General features: G+C 36.8%; 4 protein-coding genes across 9 annotated transcripts; 2 read left to right on the plus strand and 2 right to left on the minus strand.

Moving 5' to 3' along the window:
• Window positions 1-912: 912 nt before the first annotated feature.
• Window positions 913-5,211, plus strand: LOC111791791 (transcription factor bHLH153-like). Of its 3 annotated transcripts, none has more exons than XM_023673270.1 (6): window positions 913-1,342; window positions 2,891-3,013; window positions 3,278-3,343; window positions 3,531-3,596; window positions 4,278-4,325; window positions 4,649-5,211. In XM_023673270.1, the coding sequence occupies exons 1-6, from the start codon at window positions 1,301-1,303 to the stop codon at window positions 4,805-4,807; spliced, it is 504 nt and encodes a 167-aa protein (XP_023529038.1). In that variant the 5' UTR covers window positions 913-1,300; the 3' UTR covers window positions 4,808-5,211. The 3 variants fall into 3 exon arrangements, with proteins under 3 accessions (XP_023529038.1, XP_023529040.1, XP_023529039.1); XM_023673272.1 differs by having other exon boundaries at window positions 2,895-3,013; XM_023673271.1 differs by lacking the exon at window positions 913-1,342 and adding an exon at window positions 2,029-2,157.
• A 1,756-nt stretch (window positions 5,212-6,967) lies between these two features.
• LOC111791257 (eukaryotic translation initiation factor 2A) lies at window positions 6,968-11,710 on the plus strand. The gene is made up of 13 exons (XM_023672525.1): window positions 6,968-7,193; window positions 7,276-7,630; window positions 7,842-8,028; window positions 8,111-8,342; window positions 8,462-8,530; window positions 9,238-9,339; window positions 9,572-9,612; window positions 10,205-10,338; window positions 10,615-10,678; window positions 10,762-10,858; window positions 10,944-11,062; window positions 11,172-11,194; window positions 11,282-11,710. The coding sequence occupies exons 1-13, from the start codon at window positions 7,154-7,156 to the stop codon at window positions 11,373-11,375; spliced, it is 1,557 nt and encodes a 518-aa protein (XP_023528293.1). The 5' UTR covers window positions 6,968-7,153; the 3' UTR covers window positions 11,376-11,710.
• On the minus strand, window positions 10,279-14,703 carry LOC111791259 (54S ribosomal protein L51, mitochondrial-like). Of its 2 annotated transcripts, XM_023672531.1 has the most exons (4): window positions 14,182-14,703; window positions 12,382-12,488; window positions 12,150-12,293; window positions 10,279-10,364 (listed from the first exon to the last, which is right to left on the minus strand). In XM_023672531.1, exons 1-4 carry the CDS (start codon window positions 14,259-14,261, stop codon window positions 10,354-10,356), a joined length of 342 nt encoding a protein of 113 aa, XP_023528299.1. In that variant the 5' UTR covers window positions 14,262-14,703; the 3' UTR covers window positions 10,279-10,353. The 2 variants fall into 2 exon arrangements, with proteins under 2 accessions (XP_023528299.1, XP_023528298.1); XM_023672530.1 differs by lacking the exon at window positions 10,279-10,364 and having other exon boundaries at window positions 11,827-12,293.
• Window positions 14,704-16,018: 1,315 nt separating this feature from the next.
• Window positions 16,019-22,392, minus strand: LOC111791258 (inositol transporter 1). 3 transcript variants are annotated; one of them, XM_023672527.1, is made up of 7 exons: window positions 21,725-22,392; window positions 21,295-21,623; window positions 20,519-20,589; window positions 19,287-19,622; window positions 17,693-17,800; window positions 17,426-17,611; window positions 16,019-17,149 (listed from the first exon to the last, which is right to left on the minus strand). In XM_023672527.1, exons 2-7 carry the CDS (start codon window positions 21,440-21,442, stop codon window positions 16,514-16,516), a joined length of 1,485 nt encoding a protein of 494 aa, XP_023528295.1. In that variant the 5' UTR covers window positions 21,443-21,623; window positions 21,725-22,392; the 3' UTR covers window positions 16,019-16,513. The 3 variants fall into 3 exon arrangements, with proteins under 3 accessions (XP_023528295.1, XP_023528297.1, XP_023528294.1); XM_023672529.1 differs by having other exon boundaries at window positions 21,718-22,392; XM_023672526.1 differs by having other exon boundaries at window positions 21,295-22,392.
• Between the last annotated feature and the right edge of the window lie 269 nt (window positions 22,393-22,661).

The raw sequence follows: 22,661 nt of genomic DNA on the forward strand, positions 1-22,661 counted from the left end.
ATTTGTGATCAATAATAAATAATTTATATTTTAATTTTAAATTAAAGAAAAAAATTATATGCATTTCATCCTAAGTTTTAGAAAATAAATAAATAATTAATTAATTAACGTGCGATTCTAGTTAACATGATAGATCAGCTTCACGTGACTCAAGTGACCTACAAAAGAAGAAATTATGCATCGATGTGGCGTATTACCCAACACGCTGCAATGCTTAAATTAGTATCGAACTGAGCATAGATAAACTGCTTATCTTAATTGGAGAGTGTCTATCTAATTTTGTAACAGCCTAAGTCCACCGCTAGCAGATATTGTCCTCTTTAGTCATTTCCTTCTCGATTTTCCCTCAAGATTTTAATATGTGTCTATTAGGGAGAGATTTTCGCACCTTTGTAAGGAATGTTTCGTTCTCCTCTACAACTAGTGTGAGATTTTACCAATAGTGTATAACAAGCTAGTGAAGACAGCAAGCAAAAATGTCGAGATTTTTGCCCTAACTATTGGCTTTCTTGGAGTTTCATTACCGGTTCGAATAATCGATCCGAGCCTCAGCTCGACTTCACGACCCTTGAAGCTCCTCATTTCCTTTTTTTCGCACGTGCGGACTTGTGGCCTAATGGGCTTGGGCCCATGAATCCATCAGGCCCATGAGCCCATAACAGTACGGTTTAAATGGTCCTAGAAAATGCAATTTTTTGAAGTGAATTAAAATAAAAAATAATAATTCAAAATATTTTATAAGGAAAAGAAAATAAAATTTGGTCAATTTTACTTAATTTCTTTTGCCTATTTCTTCCACCTCATCTTCCTGGCTGGATATTAGCTGTCATTTTTAAAAAAATATATATAAAAAAAACAATATTATTCAATTTTCAAATATCTCTATTTTGTTTCACATATTTATTAATTTCCTTTTTTTTTTCTTTATTTAAACATTTTCAAATATCATTCACTCCTCTCTTCTCCCCTTTCCCACTACAGTTTGGAACTCTTTTCTTCCCTCTCTGAAAACCTCGTTCATGGTGGATTCCTTCTCCTCTGATTGCTCAATTTCAGTCAATTCTTTAACTACAACAGTCTTCTCAACCTTCGAATTCCGGCGATACAGAGAAAAATTTGTTCCTTGAAGTGCAAAAATCGATTTCCTATTCACTCTCTAGAGAGTAAAGAGGAAATAAGCGCTTCTGTTCTTCGATTGTTCTACTGAATTTGATTGTAGTCTGTTGAGATTTCCTTTTTGATCGAAAATCTTGCGTGGTTGTTTCCTGTGGACGGATTTTTGCTCCGAACTTCCGTCGGGATGATTGCGAGCTCTCTTTGCAATGCTTCTGCTAAATTTCCGGTGTGTGATTCGTTTGATTTCTCTTTCTCTTTGTTGTTGTTTTTGTTGTTCGTTCTTCTTTTCAGTTTTGCTTCTTCAATTACTTTGTCTTCTTGTTCCCGAGTTGTGAATACGTCCTAACTCTGGTTTTTGTCTTCTTTCTATGCGTGTCTATGCTAAACTGTGAATGATTGTAGTATTGATTTGTGAATTTTTGATAATTGTGCTATTCGTTTCATTATTTATCATAATCTAGTTATACTGTCTGGTTCATTTCATTTATTTATCTTAATCTGGTTATACTTTCTGGTTTCATTCTATTGATTATTATGTTCAAGATATTAAATTAAGGGGGGTAGGAAGATTCTGTACGCAAATTACATATTCTCTTAATTTAATCCATGCGCGGTGTGAATTTGTTTATTTATTTATTTTTTAAAAAAAAAAGAGGAAAAAAATTGTTTATCTGGGCCCACTATTTCATTTATATCATCTTCTTGGTTTAAAATACTTATTCTGGATTCCAATTACCCAACACTTTTACTTTTGTCAAAAAGTATATGGAAGAAAAAAATTACTGGTGTTCTCTCGTTTCTTATTCCAATGTCTCCTTAGCTGTAACTTTGTTTGTGTATTCATGTCTTGGGTTGTCTTTTGTGGTGGAAGATTCACTGTATTGCCTTTTTTTAACTGACAGAAAGTGCCAAATTCTGATTAAAAGATGCAACTTTTAACTGTATGTTGGCCAAAATGCTCAGTGTGAAAAGCCAAATCTAGATCCTTTCCATTTGGAGATGAATGGCATGGAGATGTTCGTGTTTATTTATTTAGTGCATGTATATTGCCCTCCGACCCTACTCTTTTCGTATTATTATTGTTAATTGTGCTTACTGTTTGAAATATTATATTCGTTGGATTAGAGATCGTCATCAAACTATGGAACTTTTGTCTACTTCCATTCATTTTGTCTTCTAGTATTCAGTATTATTATCGATAATGGTTGTTAATGTAGTAGATCAAATGGATCATATTATACTGTTTTTTTAGGGTGTTGGTTTGACCTTTGACCATGACCATGATAGCGTTTTGTTAATAATTTAACAATCCAATGTGATATACATTATCTGCATGCTGTCTGAAGCTCTGTTTCCAAGTAATAATGTTTTGTCCAATCTATGGGAATGCATTTATTTCTAGGTTATGAAGGTCGGAGTTTTATTTCTTGATCGTAGAATTCATTTGTTAACAGAAGTTAGACATTATGTATTTATATGCAAATACACATGAACACAGGCATCCCTGTCTTTCTCCCACTCAATATGTATGTATGTATATATATCCTATCTTAAACCTGTGGGAGTATACCTGCGTTGTTTCAGATTTTCTCAGTTGACTTTCATTGTTTGAGATCTTTTATAGATCAAATTTCTTTTTGGTAGCTTTGTAATATCTTTATTCCCTTTAATAAAATTGCTCTATTTTATATGAAAATAAAGTACTCATTCAGACTTGGATATTTGTTGCCTATGTTCTTTGCATCTTGACTGATTGAATTTGATCTCTGTCCAGGCAGAAGTGATGGAGGTAGAAACGATGATGGAACATAAGAGAAGTCTATGCTCTGTTGATGAGAGCAGTCTCACCTCTCTTACATCCAAGCGACATAAGACTGGTTTTTCTATCTCCTCTAAGGTCACATAACAGAATATTGAAGATTAAGATTCCTCTAATAATGATAAATAATCTATGCTTAGTAATATATGCATGTAGTAAGTTTTGGGCGGTCCATTAGACAACATTCGGTGGTCTTCTGATCACTTTGTGTTTGGGTGGTCCAGTTGTATTTCATTATTTTTTCAGTTGATTTGTTCCCATATCGTCCTGTTTTGTTCTTTACGATATGCTCTGCCCCTCCATCCCATAGGTTTTCCAATTACTAATATTCTCTTTCTACAGGAGAGGAAAGACAAACTGGGTGAACGAGTTTTGGCCTTGCAACAACTTGTTTCACCATACGGAAAGGTTTGTTGTGAACAGATCAAATATTCAAATATTTTAAAATTTTCAGGATAATGATAATGAGGATTTATATGACCTGGACCAAATATTATTTTGGCTCTTGAAATCCATAAACCTATGTTTTGTGATTTTACTATCATTATTAAAATCATTGCCTTGTTTGAATTTAAATTGAACAATTTCACTGCAGACAGATACGGCATCTGTTCTTCTGGAGGCAATGGAATATATCCAGTTCCTTCATAAGCAAGTCAAGGTATGGTCTTCTTGCTTGAAGTTTGTTCTTTTTGAATTCTGATTTGGGTACCAGATATGAATGGCTATCATGTCATGCATATAGCTTTTCTATGACCTGTATGATACTTTTTCCCTCCTTAAATTCCTTAAAATTGGTCCAGTGAATATATTTCTTTCTCAGTTCCATATTTTTCCTCCGACACTAATTAGTACTTGCATGCAAAACCTTTTGAGCATCAATCAGTGGTTAAAACTTCATTGGATATTTTCGGTGTATTTGATATCAGTTCGGTTTATGTCTCTCTCTCTCTCTCCCTCTACTGGACTTTGTTTGCTGAAGTATTCTTATATGCCTATTTTAGTTTTAGGTATTTATTCATTATGTCCCTTTCTTCCATCATTTTCTTCTCCTTCATCAGCAATGAAACATAAGCTTCAAGATTGAATCAATTATTTATTTACCATCATGTTTGCCTGTTTTCAAACGTTGAGGTATTTATTGTCCATTACATGAAACTGGTGTGGTATTGGATAGTGGAGGACTAGAACAGAGAAATTTATCGACATCCACCAGTATTGATTTAGTCAATAGACTGAAACTTTGTCCGCCACTTCCAATGAACTTTACTATGTATCTGTACCGGCTAAAACTCTAAAGTGTCATTATATATTCCCTTACCTTATTTTGGCGTGCTTTCAGGTGTTGAGTGCTCCATATCTTCAAAGCACACCCACTGCTCAGTTGCAGGTGAGCCTAGGCTGGACCTTTTGTTTCATGATTTGACTAAAGTCTGTTTTTCCTGAAAGAAAAAGAAAGAAGTAACGTTTGTTCCCTCAGGGAAATTTAACTAAGTGTGTTCCTAAAGCCTCCACAGTTGTTTTAAAACTAGAACCTATCTATCTTTCATGTTCAAATTACTGAGGAGAGGAGGATGAAATTTTGTGCCATTGATAGATTAAACATTTTCACTGCTTTAAGTATTGGATTCAAGTCTGAGTGATGCTCCCACCATCCAGAAGTAAAATCTTTTTGGACATTATAATAGCAAGGTTTATATTCATTGTTGTTAGGAGAAGGAGCCATGCAGCCACAGCCTGAGGAGCAGAGGTTTATGTCTCGTTCCAATCTCGTGTATTGCCGGAGTTGCAAGCAGCAACGGTGCAGATATTTGGGCTCCTGTGAAGACAATTTCCCCGAAATTCAAGAACGCCATCTCGCCATTCGATTGAGCATAAATCAACGCTCAGCAGCCAAATGGTTCGGAAGTCGCTACATACAGTTGGTAACAGGGGTAACTACTTATCTTTATATCTAATTTATAACAATTTTCCCTCTGGAAGTAGATGATTTATATATCAAATACTTTAGCATGGTGCTTGGAAAAAGAATAGTCGAGTCTTCTGATTCCAAGTTCTGAATCACCACACCATTCTTGCTAACTGGTGAGGGGGGGGTATAGTTTATCGCTGTAGTATTAGTGTATTTGGTGTCTTAAATGGTGGAAATGTGTATAATATTGTAAACGAATTATATGATGATCCCAATTCAGAAATTCATGGTAGAGTTGCATTTGTTACCTACCTAGAAAAAGAGAGGAGGTTTTAATCGCTAAGTTATGTTTATGTTGATGCTATACTAGTTCTATTCCCTCCCATCTTCGACATATGGGTATTTTGTAGCTTGGTTTTGAGCGTTTTTCGTTGACTTTGAGTGATTTATTCTAAGAGTCGATGTATTTTAAAAGTTTCTTTTTTACGTTTGAACCCTAAAATTTATTCTAGAAAACACATTTCGACGTCGCATTAATAATATTTAGAAGATTAAAATTGTTGTTATTATTTAGCTCACTTCATAACATATATTGTCAAATCAATTTGTTAGTGATAATGCCTAGATCCATCCCTACAAACAAAATATATATATATATATATATATATATATATATATATATATATATATATATATATATAATATTCTCCATTTTAGATATCCATAATCTTCTCCTTATTTAATCAAGGTAAAACTCTAATAATTCTTCCCTCGAATAACCATCTACCAGTGTATGTCTAGTATCATGGTCATGCTCGTCCAAGGAGTGTTGCCCATAGCACTACCAGTATATGTCTAATGTCACGGTCATGCTCGTCCAAGGCGTGTTGCCCATGCTGCATGCCCATGACAAGCCCAACCCTTTGTCTTTTCATATTCTAGTGTTCTACTTTTGTATTTTTAGGGAGTATGATGTTTCAGAAATATCATATCTAGGCTTGTCAGACATGAAATGCCTCAGAATGTACTAAAAAGATACATATCTAGGTCTGTCAAACATGAAATGCCTCAGAATGTACTAAAAAGATACATATCTAGGTCTGTCAGACATGAAATGCCTCAGAATGTACTAAAAAGATACGACTAGTTGTCAAATTCTCCCTACCCAAGGTTATATATGGTAAGCCCGATAAGCCCGACTAGTTGTCAAATTCTCCCTACCCAAGGTTATATATGGTAAGCCTTGTCAAATTCTCCCTACCCAAGGTTATATATGGTAAGCCATTGTTATTTCTGTCTTGCTTGCTTATATAACGTCTCTTTCAAAAATCTCTCTCTGCCCTCGTTTTCTAAAACCTTCTCTTAAAACCGAGGCCAGAGGCTCGAGCATACGTCGCTTGACCGTAGGTGACGCAAGAACGAATTGGCTTAGCTCACTTGTCGTTGAAAAGTGAGTGCCGCACAATCGGAAGTCCGCTGTCATCAAAAGTGTGATTGTGACATCTAGCGCCATCCAAGTCAATTATCATGGAACTCCACTATGAGTTCACATTCGAGACTCATAAGTTCTTTGTTTATCCTCCAAAGATTTGTACCACATGACTAAGATAAAATTATAGCTCTGATACCACTTGTTAGAAATAACAATTCTCCACATCTCCACAATGATATGATATTGTCTACTTTAAGCACAAAAATAAAACGATTAATAAAAGTTTATATTATTTGATTGAATGAACTTTTCAATAATTTTTTTCTAATAAATTTCATCGTAAAAAACATAAATAAAATTTTTCACACCAAGACGTAACTAATGTTGTGTGTTAAACGAACACGATTCTCCATAATGATATAATATTGTCCACTATAAACGTAGGCTCTCATGGCTTTACTTTGGGCTTCCCGCTCACATGACTTTGCTTTGGACTTCCTCAAAATGCTTCATGACCATTAGGGGAGGCGGGCAGGAATTTCATCATTCAACAGTATTTAGGATTTTGTTTATTTTTTTGTTTATTTTTTTTGTTTATTATTTTGTTTATTATTTTGTTTTTTTTTTGTTTTTTTTTTTTTTTTTTTTTTTTTTTTTTTTTTTTGTTTTTTCGGTTCGGGTGGCGATCATTTCATACATAATACGATAACCTAATAAAAGAGATTTCTTTCCTCGTTCGCCGGTATCGGTAGAAACATCCACTCTGTGAAGTCGTCGGAGCTAATTTCATCATCACCCTCAGCCTTCATCCAATCATTCTTCTTCTTACTTGTACGAATTTCGTTGATCTTCAATAACTTCTTCTCAGATTCTCATGGCCACCTCTCAACACCCACCAGCTTTGCAGATTTTGGGTAACTTTTCTTTTTCGGTTTTGTACTTTCTTTTAGGTCATTTTTTCCTCTTGCAATTATCTCATCGTAATCTTCCTGCCAGTTCGAGGATCAGAAGGTTTTTCAATCTGGAATGGCCCCCCATTCATCGACAATCAGCCTACTCCGAACAAACTCGAAAAGGTTGCTTGCACCAGTACAAAATTTAGTGATGATGGATCCAAATTGTTGGTTACGAAGTCTGAAACTCTGAGCATTTACGAATGCCGTGATTTCAGAGAGATTAAGTCTTTTGAAGTACCCAATTTGCTTGCGGCTGCCTTGTCGCCCTGTGGGACTTATCTACAGACCTTTCAAAAATCTTCAACGCCTCAGGAAAAGAATGTTGTTCTCCGGAAGACTGCCACTGGTGATATTGTATACTCTCAATTTCAGAAGAATATGACCAAATTGACATGGTGAGCGGTGTCTTGTCTCTATGATGATCTACTTTGGTATATTGATTACATTATAGGCTTGGTCTTTCTCATATTTAACTTATAATGTTCAAGATAATCATCTTAGAAATGACATTTATACAACGTTTAGATTCCTTAGTGGGTATTCGCTTTCGAATCCTTGTGTTTTTGTAAAGATATTTACAATTTCAGACACTCTTCTTCCTTCTAGGCCTGCAATTCGATTCAGCTCTGATGAAACTGTTGCCTGTCGGATGGCTACTAATGAGATACAGTTTTTTGATGCTAAAGATTTCTCCAAAGGAGTTATTCATCGGCTAAGAGTTCCGGGAGTCACTGCAATTGAACTCTCAAGGACACCTGGAACCCACATTGCAGCCTTTGTTCCTGAGTCCAAGGTTGGGGTTTCTAATGATGTTTTGCCCATGGAGATTCACAAACTCCACCATTGTAGTGGTTTATTGTTTTGTATTTATGCAGGGGGTTCCTGCCAGTGTCCAAATCTTTGGTTGTGGAGATTCACAAGCCCAACTGATTGCTCGGCGAAGTTTCTTCCGTTGTTCAACAGTTCAGCTACACTGGAACAATGGTTCTACTGGGGTTCTAATTGTTGTGCAAGCAGATGTAGATAAAACCAACCAGAGTTATTATGGAGAATCAAAGTTAAACTACTTGACGACCGATGGGGCTCACGAAGGACTTGTACCACTTCGTAAGTACTAAGTTCCTTTTCTTCAAATATTATTTGCATTGCATTCTAACAGCCTAACCTACTATTATTGACATTCAAATTTCCAAAGAGAAAGAACTGATTATTAAGGATATTGGCAGGTAAAGACGGGCCAGTTCATGATGTGCAGTGGGCACAGAGTGGTTCAGAGTTTGCAGTAGTATATGGATGTATCCTTCTTATTGTACCTTATTGCAGAAGGGGATATTGATTTTATCTTCCGTAATTAGATTGCAGTCTGAAATTGAACACTCCGTTATAATTAAGGATAAGCGTATGGTATCGTGATGATGATACACTCCATAGTCTAGGAAATCATTTGTCACTAGTTCCCGTCTACTATGGCCAAACTACTTCAACTGATGAATTCTGAACTCAGTTTCAGTTGGCTTATTTCTATCTGAATGTGCTTTGCCTTGTGTTAATGAGGCAAACTGGCCCAACAAGTGCTAGATTAGTGAACTTGTTGGATCGTGCATCTTCTGTTATTTAAATATTTTACATGAAGATGTAATGTGTCCAATGTCTTCTCTGCCTGGTGGTTTCTTCAACTCTGTTCATCTATGTACCACTCATTTTAAATCCAACAACGGATCCCTAAAGGTCTTCAACATTTCCCCAAGAACAAATGAATATATACAAAGAAAAGTTAATGTTGGTAGAATCTCTTGTTGTGCCTTGGGATAATTCTATAATAAATGACATGTAAAGGCATCTATTCTTTCCCTTGAGGCTGGAGGTTTAAATCTCCAACCCAACTTGTTGTACTCAAACAAAAATAATGAATGACATCTAAATGCTCTTGTTCTTGCATTTTGCTTCTGCTAGCTATGATTTCTCTTTCCCCTGCACTTGTTGTTCCTTGACAAAAAAATAGTTATGCCTGCAAGAGCAACGGTGTTTGACAAGAAGTGCAAGCCTCTTCTTGAGCTTGGAGAAGGTCCCTACAATACTGTACGATGGAATCCGAAGGGGAGACGTATCCTATTTTGAATGCTCTCTGCTTTTGTCTTTGGGATATCTATATATGCTTTCTTCATTTTGTTTTGGCTGTTTCCCCTGTTTCTTGTTTCTCCTCTCTTCCCTTCTTATTTCATTCTTTCAAGGGAGGAACTACAACGGATTTCATTAATATTCTTTTGATCATACGATCTCATGTCTGGCATAAATTTAATTTAAAGGATTTGTAACCTTAATTCTCTGGCCTGCAGTTCTATGTATAGCAGGATTCGGTAATCTGCCAGGTGACATGGTATGTTATTTTGATGCTTTGCGTTCTCTCTCATCTATTTATTATGTGTTGAATGAAATGAACGAGTGCTCTTTGTTGTTTGAGGCATGTTTCTCTTCACTTCTTTCAAGATTATTATTTTTAAACTACACTGCTGTTGCATCAAAATCTCCTGTTTTCTAGCTCGTCTCTCAATAAAATTACAAGTTTCAGCAAAGGTAAACATTTTTCAGCTTCTCAAACTACGCTTTGTGAATGGAACACTTCTTTCAAGACTATTCAAAGCCAATTGATATTAGAGTATATACGTGTAGCACCAACTTACATGTATTGTGTATTGCTTTCCATTTTAATGATTACTCTTTTCCCAAACGATTGAAGTGTTTTAAGTCTTTCTTTTTTAATTACTTTAGGTCTGAAATTGTTGAGTGGATTTGAGTGTTCATATTACATGAAAGTGAATAAGTTTCTCTTTGATTATGTGAATCAGTCTTGCGCTCATATTATTTTGTTCTTCTCTTTCCTTTTCTTGTCCTCCCATGATTGGAGGAAATGATATTCATATATATACATTCATACTTACAAATCTTCTGTTTGCAATAATCTTTAACAGGCATTTTGGGACGTCAAGGAGAAAAAACAGCTTGGAACAACAAAAGCTGAATGCTCTGTTACCAGCGAATGGTCTCCTGATGGGCGCTATTTCATGACTGCCACAACTGCTCCAAGACTTCAAGTTGACAACGGGTACGCAAATTTTATTCATTGGCGTGCTGATATGCACAAAGATTGTGCTTATAAATGAAATAATGCAAAAAGAGAAACTTATAAAAGATGCTTAAGGCAACTTGTGTAACCATTGAAGTATATCACTGTGTGATTTTATTTCAAGGGCGGTTCATTTTTGCTGACATTTAAGCATTCAAATTTGCGCCCGTTCAATATTCTTGGTCTCCCAGTCTATGCACACGGGAGACTCTGCTTAGCCATAAATAAGTTAATATCATTGTTGTCCTTCTATAGGATAAAAATTTTCCACTGCAATGGAACTTTATACTTCAAGAAAATGTTTGATAAGTTATTCCAGGTAAGAGCTGTTCATCTTTCATTTATAAAGACATTTAACATGAATACTCCTTGCTGTTTTCCTCATGCATACACTTCGTGCAGGCTGACTGGAATCCAGAGTCGCCAGATAAGTTTGGTGAAATTGATGAACTAGTCAAGTCAGTAGAATCACTAAATATAGATCAAAAGAAAACACAAGGTTCCATCTCGAAACTGTTATCTTATGTCTACCTGCTTATACATTTATCCAGTCCAATTGAGCAGTTAGATTCTTCCAAATCCAGGGCAAGGGTCAAAACTCTCACAAGCATCGCAAAAAACCGCCCCTTCGAACCCTCCTGTTCAGAAGCCTGCTGCTTATAGGCCTCCACATGCGAAAAATGCTGCTGCTATTCAGGCAGAGGTACTGATTTTTAAGTTCCTCTTGCTTTTCATCCAAGTGAAAGGCAATTATGATTAGATTTAAACATTTCCAAATCAAGCTCTTATATGCTAAACTTTCTGTAATACAGTTGCTTGGAGAAGGCCCTAAAGAGTAAGTCCATTCATTATGTATATTTCACTTATCATATTCTTTAACATGCCAAATTCTGGGATTAAATAAATTTGTGAGTTAATGTAGATTGAGCAAGAACGCACTGCGGAATAAGAAGAAAAGGGAGAAACAAAAGGAGAAGAAGGCGGGTGAAGGTGCCTCAACAGCCAATGATGTGTGAGAAAATGCAGGATACAACGAAGAATTCATTTGCTGTATGCTTCTTCTACCATTTGCTCCTGGAGAATTTGAGTTGAGGTTAGGTTCTCAGAAATGCCATTCAACATCTGATTCAAATGAAATATTAACTGCCAAGGGAGACATTTGGTACGTTCAATCCTTCAAAAATTTTGAGGAATTTTTTTTTAATGTCATACAAGTCTTAGAGTCTGTTGAGTACTAAGTTTTCTTCATGCCTGTATGGCTTTAACCGTCCTTAGCTGCTGCAGTTATCCGGTTGGAATATACTATCTAATGAATTGAATGAAGGAATAAGCCGTTTGGATTTCTCTCTGATTTTATATATGTGTTCTAGAGGTGTATTTTGGAAATGCTTTGAGCCAAACTAGGTTAATAGCATGGTTTATTAACGGAAATCATGTTTGACTCTATATTCTTAGACAGCAATTATGTAGAAGCTTAAATGCGAGGTAGTCCCAACCCGTCCATGGGAACAATTTATTCTTGGGACATTATCGCTTTGATGAATCATGACAAGTTAACAAATCAAATCAGAATCCTGTTCTGTTTCATGCAATTCTTCAAGAGAAGCTCATGGGACATTAACAACCTTGAAAAAGTTACATGGGACTCACTAGAAACTACAAATTCAAGCAAGATAGAGCTTGGCTTAAACATCTAACAATGGATGGAAAAAACAACCTCCAAACGACAATCAAGCTCGTTAGGAATTATGTATGCAGGGCTCAAAATCTTAAATCAGTGTTCCAAGTACCTTGCGCACTAGGATTCTTGGTTACATGTCTTGTCCTCAGTTTTAAGACCTTTCGTCCCAGTGCATTCCTTAGTCTCGTTGCATGTAAATGTATGTCTTCCGGATCCATGTTGTTCACACATATCACCCGATGATTATTGCTTTCTGTGAAAGTTAAGGAATATGGGAAAACCCAATGTTAAAATACTTTGAAAGTTATAACTACCAAAAGTGGAGAGAGATGGAGAATTACTGTAGAAGCCCTTTAAGTGTGGATGCTGCCCACGAATGAGGTCAGTAACTATTTGTAGCTGAGGATTTTTCTCTCTAAAAGCTGGCAATTCTGAGTCCATAAATGCCCTGCAAATTCAATGATAAGATCCAAATCTTTCAGGAAAATATGTTTCGCTGTAAAAGCTACATATCGGTAATAATAACAACAACCAACATAACTATATATCATGAAATTTCGAAGAAAAGTAAAGTTAGCAGCGAAATGTTACGATATTTTATTGATCTATATGATAGTAGTTGAGGATATGAAGCACTGATGAGTCGACGAGCATGGCTCCAACACCACAGTGATTATGACTGGGCTAAAGAAGGGTATCAACCAGGAAAACACAGGATGATAATTGGAAAAAGTTTGGTTTTATTTCACACAGAAAGGATGAAGAACTTTCTTTTATAAAAAAAAAAAAAAAAGCTAAACTGATAATACAAAATGTTGTATTAACAGACGCTCATAGAGGAATTAAATCAGACCACTCCACCCGACGACAAATTCTACTATTCCTCTCGAGCTAGATGCCACACAAAATAGCAAAAAACTAAACTATCATAGGATCCTTCCTATGTAATGAACGGGAAGGTTCAAAAGCACCTCCTCAAACACGAAAAACGCTCTCTATTTCAAGGCAATACAATCCCAAACATCGTAAGAAATCGGTTCCACCGCGAACTAACCAAATGACAATCCTGAAACAAATGGTCAAAATCCTCTTCCTCACTCCTACAAAGAACACACCAATGAAACTGCAATACCAAGAAAGCCTTTGGAGGTAGTCCTGAGTTTCACTCTTCCATCCAAAACTTAACAGTAATCCTTTGGACAAAAAGAAAGGGAACAAAAGAAAGCCTGAAGCAATACTTGTTCACAATAATCCTTTGCCACAGAGTACCATACTCCAAGTGGAAATTCCACAATCATTTGGACAAAAAGGTTTCATTACATAATTGCAGACCACCTCTCAATGACCAAATGAACTCCCCCCTCCTCCTAATCCCTACCCACAAGAGATTCCTCATTAACTTCTCAACGTTCCTGACTAATCGACACGGGCGTCCTAAAAAGAGAGAAGCAGTAAATACGAATTACACTCAACACATTGAATCAAGGTTAATCTTCCTCGACAACAACTGTTTTTTGAACTTTCTCCACCACATTGTTCCAAAAACACACAGATCTTGGGTTATCTCCCAAAGAAAGACCGAGGTAAGATCCAAGAACCTGACTCACTTCACACCCCACCAAAGAGACCAAGTCATTTTAGAAGTGTGAGATCCCACATCAGTTGGGGAGGAGAATGAACCATTCTTTCTAAGGGTGTGGAAACCTTCCCCTAACAGACGTGTTTTAAAAATCTTGAGGGAAAGACGGAAAGGGAAAGCCCAAAGAGGACAATATCTGTTATCGGTAGGCTTGAACCGTTACAAGAAGGCTTGCAGTTCACTCAATGGTTAATTTTGGGCCTGAAATAGCTTCAAAGAACATAAAACCATCGAGTTTCCTATTGGAATTCTCCTTCTCTAAGCAGAAAAAAAAAAAAAAAAGAGTGTCATCATCTACAAATTGAAGGTGCGACAAATGCACTCTACCAGAACCTATATAGTGATGATTCATGCGTTAGTAGACAAGGTTGCTAGTTAATATAGATATGCATTTGAAATAATCATGCTGGAAAATGAAGATTCAAACTACTTCCAGATTAAAACTTAGGTCTCCATCAGTTAAAAGTGAATTCTCAGTAATGAAATAAGAAATCCAACAAACCTGATACCCCTGCTGCTTCCTCCCCAGTCACAATAGCTGACAATCAGCTTCTTAAGCTGCCATACACCTCGCAAAGCCATCTATACTATGCCAAGATAGTTCATACGCATTGATAGTTTCTTCTATATTCAAGAAGACTCAACACCATTAATTCAATTTTTTTTTTCTTTTCTAACATTGAAAGCAATAATTTCAATCTTTTCAAATACGAACAATAAATGATTCGTTCTTGATTTTCCTTCTCCGTAGGTGAACAGAATAAACCAACATAATCCAACGAAACAAATAACAATAAAACCTTGGGAATTTGGAAAACGAGCGGCGGCGGCGCGATCGCACCAATGGCGAACCACTGGGTTTCTGGGGAATAGAGATTAGTAACTCTGATTTCGTCGGAAGGCTGAGACTGTGACAGCTGAGAGTGCGGCGGCGGCGGCGGCTGGTAATGGAGTGGAGGGGGTGGCTGAACGTGAAAGAAAGAGGGTTTAGAAGAAGAAAGCTAAGTATTAAAAAAATAATAATAACGAAATNTTTTTTTTTTTTTTTTTTTTTTTGCTAAATTACAGAAAATATATTTGTATTTTAAAAATTAATTTTAATGACAAAATTACTCTTAATTTTTCACTGGGATCACAGGAACTTCACGATCATATTATTTAAAGAAACCGTCACTTCAGTTCAAATTCTTAATTTCGTTCAAGATTCTAATGAGTTTTTATTTGAAATGTTTATGAAATGTCCAGAGTAATATTACATCCATTAACGACCAAACTATTATCAGGAGATCTTTAACATATGTGGTGATCAGGAAGGCGTCCGAGTATCGAGACGAGAAGAAATATGTTGAAGGAGACAACTAAATTGAGGACTGCTATAGAAAGATAGCAGCCATGCCCATGTCCACATTTTAATTTATAATGAAATATATTAATTTATAAATCAAAGTGTAATACATTATTTGTTTACACGTTTGTGTAATGAACAACATAAGAATATGAACGCCCAAAAGTTGGCCAAGAACTAAAAATAAAAAGGAAGAAATGAAATAATAATAAATAAAAAACTTAGGAAAGAAAATGAATTCTCTATCTTCTTTCACCGATCAAGTGTTAGTGTCCCGGGCCACTAGGACTTGGTCCGGAAGATAACTTACCAAGCCAACCTGAGACTTTCTGATAAACTATTGAATATGGGTCGACGTAATCAACACGATGATTTGAAGTCTCAGAGAGCACTCGTGCTGCATCTGTCATACTAATCTGACTCAAAATGATACCGAACACAACACAAACGATGAAAAAGGAACGAATATTTTGGAACGTCATGATGCTCAGAAAGGCAAAGATGGAGAGCTGTTTGGGATTGGCTTGTGTGATTTGGAAATGGGTTAAGATTTGGAGGGGTTTTTATAGTGAATGGAAGGGGGGGTTTTGGAGAGACTGATTTTGACCAAAGAATAAAAAGGTTGAATTTTTAGGGTATTTCTGGGAAATGGGATACACACACCGGTTTTGATTTAATGCATCAACTTTGAACCTTCAACTTTGAATGCTTCACTAACTCTTCAAATGTGTGTGCAAAACAATTTTGACTCATCTCATTTCCATAACTTGGTTTCTTAATTCTCGCATTCCACTTTAGATGTCCGAAATGATCGTACCGAATTAGACCCAAAATCAGTAAAGTGCATCATCTTCTTCGATTGTCCTCGATTGTCACTGGTCAATGACACCCTTGTTTATATGCGAGAAATTTCCTATATTGAATAATAGGAAGCGACAGGTCTTTAAAAATGACAACCGACAAAGTATATTCGAAGACGAAATTCATAGCTCAATTCACCACAAACGTACTAGTTTTTCACTATGAAATATCGATAAAATGTTGTAGGACACTAAAACCCCTGATAGAGAAAGGAAACACAGAAAGCAAGCAAATATAACCGCTCTAGTACACTGCTAGTAGATATTGTTATCTTTAGGCTTTCCCTTTCAAGCTTTTAAATCGTGTCTGCTAGGAAAAGGTTTTCACACCCTTATAGAATGTTTCGTTCTCCTCTCCAACCGAGATGGGATCTCACAATCCACCCCCTTGGGACCCACCCACTCTAAAATGTGAAAACTTTAGCATTTGAAATGCCTCTTAATTGAGTTTACAGAAACACAGTCAAGCTTTCCAAATGAAGAACACCTTATTTCCTCAATTTGGAGAAGCCGCCTTAATCAATTTGAAGCATAGTCTTATTAAAACATACAAATCTGTCTCCATCATCATATGCATGAAGTCCTACCCACATATATATCACAACCTCCCATTTACTCAGTTTTCCTGCTCAACCAAGAAGGCTTTCTGTATTAGAATCCCTTCCCCAAGCCCTCTCCTTCCAAATCCTCTCCACCTCCTCGAACGTGAGTCCCTGCGTCTCGGGAACGTACATGACAACGAACAGAACTGCGAGCACGGCTATGCCTGCAAGGATGAGGAATGTTGGGCCAGTTCCAGCTACTTCAGCGAGCGAAAGAAACGTTTGAGCCACAATCAAATTCGAAACCCAATTGACTGTTGCTGACATGCCACTACAGATCCCTCGATAAGCCTCGGGATATATCTCCGAGTTCACGGTCCATGGCACCGGTCCCATCCCAGGGGCAAAGAAAGCAATGTAGAGAGCTAATCCAATTACTGCAATCCATCCATCTACACCATTTGTTGAACCAGATTGACCTACAAAGAATGCCCCAGAGAGAATGGCAAGTGATACTATAACACCAGATAAGCTTGAAATGGCAAGCTTCTTCCTCCCGACGTGGTCGATAAGGTAGATTCCAAGAACTGTTCCAGCAGCGTTCATGGCAGCGATAATAAGGGAAAGAAGGAGTGCTAACTCGTTGGAACGAAAGCCAGCCATCTGGACGATAGTTGGGCTATAGTACATGACTGTGTTGATACCAGTGAACTGCTGAAATGCCTGCATTTGCAATTACATTTACTGAAACAATCCTTACACGGATAAATTCAGAATCTCATTCTAACCAAGTTCTTAATACAAACAATGTCCAGATATGTTTCGAGCGGTCGGAAACGACTCCAAATTTAAAAGCATGAAGAACACTTGGTGCTATTTCAAAAGTGTTGGTAGGTTGGTTCGAGATATTATTCTCACGAGCATTCCAAACATACTTTTAGCCTTTGCAATGCATTCAAAACTACAAATTTGAATCCTACTATTAGTAAGGAATTGTACCTGAAGTCCAGCCCCAGCTAAAAACGCAAGTCTGATCTCTTTTGCTTTGAATACATCCAAGTAGCTTACATTTTTTACTTTACGCCGTTCTTCCTCGAGTTGAGAAGAAAGATAATCAATCTCATCTTCCAAACGAGGAAAATCATAGATTTTAGAGAGTACAGAAATGGCTTTAGATTTGTCACCCTGCAGTTCATGAAATACGATGTTAACTAAATACGTGAAAGAAACGAAGCGACACAAATTAACGACAATAATTATATGCACCTTCATAAAGAGCCATCTCGGAGACTCTGGCAGACAAAGCATACAAGCAAACTGAATCACAGCTGGAACACCCGAAACTCCTAGCATCCAACGCCATGTTCCGGGGACCTGACCAAGTGTGTCACCACTTCAGAGAGTCAATGTGACATTTCAAATTCCAAAATAGAGAGTGTTGGACTAATTGTGCCAGAAATTGAGTTTTCCATATCCAGAACAAGGGATTATCAGGCCTTAATATTTACTCTAGATTATAGCAGGCAATAATTCTATGAAATTCATAATTGGTTGATGAGGAGTAACTAAACAAGATAATGTTCTTTAAAGGTATCTTACTGATATAAGAATCGGAACCCATGGTTCCTTAGGACCCTTATTCATCAATAGTTTAGTATCATCAACCAAATAATAAACTTTGTTCCCTCGAATTTATACCCCTGCAGGCAAGTTTATGAGAAAGTTTATGTATTTCACAAGAACAAGAAATCTGGAGGAATTGAATCATTTTATGGTTAAAAGATCTAATTATAACTTTTAGAGAACATCAAAGCAAGCAAATCTTTTGAATGGAAACCAAAACTTCTTCAATTTAAAAGAGAAAATGAAGAACACCTCAACTAAAACACTTTTTATTTTCAAGAAAAGAACCTACGAAGGCAGGGTGATGGACAATTACAACTCAGAGAAAGAAGGAAGCAGCTTAAGTTAGGCATGAAAGAATGGAACAGGTCCCTTTCACATGTTACTCAGTCGAAATCTTAAATTAGCATCTCGAAATTCTATCTTGATGCCGCCTCTTCGAACTGCAAGATGAAAACCTTTCATTCCAGTAAATTATAGAGTAATGAGCATCAATAGCACAATGCTTCGGCAATGCACTACAGACTAAATTACCGTATAACAGTATCTCTCAACAACAGCCTATGCATCAAATAGTGATAATGGACACAGTTAAGTCAAATATAGTTTTACGTACAAGTATTTTCTTAACTGTTCTAGTTTTTAGAAATATTTTGGTGCACTCGGAGTGCTTCGAATCAAACTTTATTTGTTTTTTCTTAATGAACCAATGAAACTTTGCTATGGCAATGAAGAACAATAAGTGTAGCAAAGATCCCCTGCATCATAGCCATACCAAGTATGTTGACATTAGGAAACAACATTTTGTTGATACGATGAAATTCCAATGAGCTATGAGGAAGGATAAACTATAACTATACAAGGGCCCTGAGCCTGAACTCGTCCAATGAACTATGACGAGTTCAGAAACAATTAGATTAGTTGCATTAAACTCATCTTGTTTTCCAATTAAGTTTTTTGGAAGTTTCAACAGTTGGTAAGATTCATACAGAACTGTTAGCAGAAAACAGGTCAAAGATTGCTTCATTGTTACACGCGACCAAACAACTGAGGCAGAAAAATACACTACAAATATTTCATCCAGAGTTAGTTTCATGATCAATCTTAGAAAGATTCTGCTAGATACACCCAACAAGCCATGCCTTTTACCAAGTATATAAATTTTTCTATCTGAAAGAGAACAAAGCGAAGTAGTGTCATACAATCACAAAAGAGGTGGCAATGAGATAAGCCTAACCTGGGTAAAAGCAAGGTTTATGAGGTAGGAGAGAAACTGTCCACCAGTTATCATTAGCACATTAGTGCTGACCAGTCCACCTCTTATTTCAGATGGGGATGATTCTGCAATGTATACTGGAGCTGTGACAGATGCCACGCCCACGCCAATTCCAACTAGGAATCGTCCTGCTATAAGAATATATGGATCTGGAGCTGCAGCCATTACAACAGCACCAAGTACAAATACAACATCAGCAAGAAGGGTTGCCTTCTTCCGTCCATAAACATCATTAATCCAACCCCCAGCAGCAGCTCCAGCAATTGCACCAAGCAAAGCCATACTCACAATTGTTTCCTGCCATTTTTCTTAACTCATGATTCCACTATAAAAAGAAGCATGTATGTGGAGGAGGAACTAGAAAAGGATTGTTTTGTACTTAGGTTCGAGCTAATGTTCAGTTCGTATTATAATTTATAAAAGATAGAATAAGAGTTACTCTTTTGTAACTACAGTTTAGCTTCTCTGATATCCTACTGGGATAGCTTTTTTGTAATCCTGTGGATAGGATTCTCCTTCTCTTGTTATTTCATCCAGTCAATGAAATAGTTAGTTTCATATAAAAAAAATTATAGAAGATGGATTTCACAAGTCTAGGTTAGTTTAACCTATGAAATCAATAAACCTATAGCTTGGGGTGAAGAAACCCACATCCCAAATATAAGTTTGTCTTCTTAATCACAAGTTACCAAACTTAACCCGTGAACAAAACACCTGCAACAGCTCAAGCCCACCGCTAGCATATATTGTTCTTTTTAGGCTTTCCCTTTCGGGTGTCTCCTTAAGGTTTATAAAACGCGTCTGCTAAGGAGAGTACTAGGGAGAGGTTTCCACACTCTTATAAAAAATGTTTTGTTCTCCTCCCCAACCGATGTGGGATCTCACAATCCACCTCCTTCGGGGTCCAACGTCTTCACTGACACTCGTTCCCTTCTCTAATCGATGTGGGACCCCAAATTCACCCCATGTAGGGCCCAGCGTCCTTGTTAGGGAGAGGTTTCCACACCCTTATAAAGAATGTTTTGTTTTCCTCCCCAACCGATGCAGGATCTCACAACACCGTTCGAGAGGAAGGGGTAGAGAGAGAGAGAGAGAGAGAGAGAGAGAGAGAGAGAGAGAGAGAATGGAAAAGTGAGGAAAAAAATGGAAAAAGAGAAGGCAGAAAATTAATTTCCAGAATTCAGGATGTTTACCTGAAGGAAACTACTGTTTCTGACGGCCTCAAAATCATCTTTAATATAAAGAAGAGCTCCGGATATCACACCTGCAATCAGCAATCATTTCTAGCTCAGACTTGGAACTGAAGGCAGCTAATTCAAAAACCAGTAAAGTAGAGAATAAAGGGGTAAACTGCAGATCTTATTCAAAATGCACTTCGGTTTTCACAAATGTGGCTTAATCCCAATTTTAGTCATGCAGTTCATTGGGTCTTATAATCACAAATGTATAACAACAGCCAGGAAAGGGATGAGGTAAAATTTTGTTTGCATTGCAATAGATAGACCTTGGTTTGGGTGCGGTTTATCAGAAAAGAGCCATTGAGTTTCAGAGCTCGATTACAAATCAAAAGAGAGCAAGGAAGACTATCCTAATAAAAATTAAAAAGGGTGGTGCTCAAACACCCAAAATCTAGTAGAGGATAAAGAACTTCAAATATGCTAGACCAGTCCATTCATCCATCAAAACTCGAAAAGAAGTAAACCAACATAAATGTGCACGATCAGCCTAGCACAAGATACTATCTAATCAAAGCAAATTATTGATTCTTCGTGAAAGATCATTCTTCTGTGTTCCATATGAATAAAAACAAGGAACTGGATTACAGAAAAGTAAGAGCAGAAAATCTCGCTATTTGGAGATACAAGATAACAAAAATTTCTACCATGTTAGACAGAAGAAAAACTGGAACACAAAGAATCGATAGATTTAAACAACAGAAGCAGTTGATCGATTGAAGATTGTACATCACCTGTATCATAGCCAAAGAGCAACCCGCCAATCCCAGCAACCACCGTTAATCCAAGCACGTAAGGATTCTTAAAATAATACATTTTCCTCTCAGGGTAGATATCCAAGTACCCAGAGCTTCCAGGCAGCGATTCAAGCGTGAGAGTCATCGTTTACAAGGAACAAAGCCAGCGCAAGTGACTTAAACTCAGAATCAGCGTCGTAAAACCCAGTAAAATCGAGTATTCAACGACCTACAGAAGCTAAAACTCGAACTCTTGAAGGGGAAATCGACTGCCTCTTGAAACTAGAAATCAAGCTACAGCTTCTGATACAGAGAACTGAAGGAAGCTGCAAGAGAGAAATTGAAAAAAAATAGCCGAATCGAAATTACGGGAGCTGAACGAAAACCCAAGATTAAAAAGGATAAGGGATTCAATCGAACAGCAAACCACAAAGAGTCAGCAAATGCAAGAGGACTACGCTTGAATCAAGATGATCAAATGCTACAGAAATGGGGATTTTGCAGCGGCGGATTTCCCCTTCGAAGCCTCGGATCATTGAAGGTAACAGAATCCCCAAAACAAACAGAAATTTTCCCAAAAAGAAAACACGAACAATTTTGTTTTCTTCCCTCGCTATCTCTCTCCAGCTCGAAGCGAAGCCGAACCAATGGAAATTTGGGAACGTAAAATTCAGTTTACAGGACACTTGTCTCACCAGCCCTCACTACAAACAAAATTGACACGAAGCCGTTCATTTCTTCTCTATCTCCTAGACTTTTTGAAATCTTTTTACAAAGAATTATCAAACTTCGTTGTTTGAATAGCTAAATTTCACAGTCTCTCGAACAGATTTAGTCATTGATCTCTTGATCAATGATTGTGCGATTAGATTAGGGTTCGCAAATCGATCGCTACACTAGATTAGTTATATATTTAACATTATCCATATAAAAACAAGAAGAAAAAAGTTCATAAATCCAATAATTGTATGAAAGGATAGAACTGGAACGGGCTCTCTGTAATCATGGAGGAGATCGTGTCTGCAAATAAAGACGGGACAACAGCCAATTTGGATAAGAATCAAAATCCCTTCTTCTCCCATCCTCCCTTGAATTGGAGATTTTGTTCTCTTTTGGTGGGTATACATATTTATATCATAAATTTTGAAGCCCAAATACTATAGCTTAAAAAAATGTCGATATATATATATACACGCTAAATTAATAAAAATATTCATAAAATTTATACAGAATAGAATTAACATCTTTTACTGTCAATATATAGACGAAAACTATCTATTGTCACTTCATAGATTATCTTCAAACTTTTTAATGTTACGACGATGAAAGTCTCACATCTGTTGATTTAGGGAATATTCATGAGT

This window comes from Cucurbita pepo, chromosome LG03 (genome assembly GCF_002806865.2).
Source record: "Cucurbita pepo subsp. pepo cultivar mu-cu-16 chromosome LG03, ASM280686v2, whole genome shotgun sequence".
Lineage (NCBI taxonomy): Eukaryota > Viridiplantae > Streptophyta > Magnoliopsida > Cucurbitales > Cucurbitaceae > Cucurbita > Cucurbita pepo.

Coding starts and splice junctions, on each gene's coding strand:
- LOC111791791 (XM_023673270.1), top strand. CDS start 1,301: ATGATTGCGAGCTCTCTTTGCAATGCTTCTGCTAAATTTCCG. Junction 1,343..2,890: donor ATGCTTCTGCTAAATTTCCG/GTGTGTGATTCG, acceptor ATCTCTGTCCAG/GCAGAAGTGATGGAGGTAGA. Junction 3,344..3,530: donor TTGTTTCACCATACGGAAAG/GTTTGTTGTGAA, acceptor ATTTCACTGCAG/ACAGATACGGCATCTGTTCT.
- LOC111791257 (XM_023672525.1), top strand. CDS start 7,154: ATGGCCACCTCTCAACACCCACCAGCTTTGCAGATTTTGG. Junction 9,340..9,571: donor ATGGAATCCGAAGGGGAGAC/GTATCCTATTTT, acceptor TCTGGCCTGCAG/TTCTATGTATAGCAGGATTC. Junction 9,613..10,204: donor GTAATCTGCCAGGTGACATG/GTATGTTATTTT, acceptor AATCTTTAACAG/GCATTTTGGGACGTCAAGGA.
- LOC111791259 (XM_023672530.1), bottom strand. CDS start 14,261: ATGGCTTTGCGAGGTGTATGGCAGCTTAAGAAGCTGATTGTCAGCTAT. Junction 12,489..14,181: donor GGAAGCAGCAGGGGTATCAG/GTTTGTTGGATT, acceptor TTGAATTTGCAG/GGCATTTATGGACTCAGAAT. Junction 12,294..12,381: donor ACACTTAAAGGGCTTCTACA/GTAATTCTCCAT, acceptor TAACTTTCACAG/AAAGCAATAATCATCGGGTG.
- LOC111791258 (XM_023672527.1), bottom strand. CDS start 21,442: ATGACTCTCACGCTTGAATCGCTGCCTGGAAGCTCTGGGTACTTGGAT. Junction 20,590..21,294: donor GCTCTTTGGCTATGATACAG/GTGATGTACAAT, acceptor TGCTGATTGCAG/GTGTGATATCCGGAGCTCTT. Junction 17,150..17,425: donor TAGCTGGGGCTGGACTTCAG/GTACAATTCCTT, acceptor TTGCAAATGCAG/GCATTTCAGCAGTTCACTGG.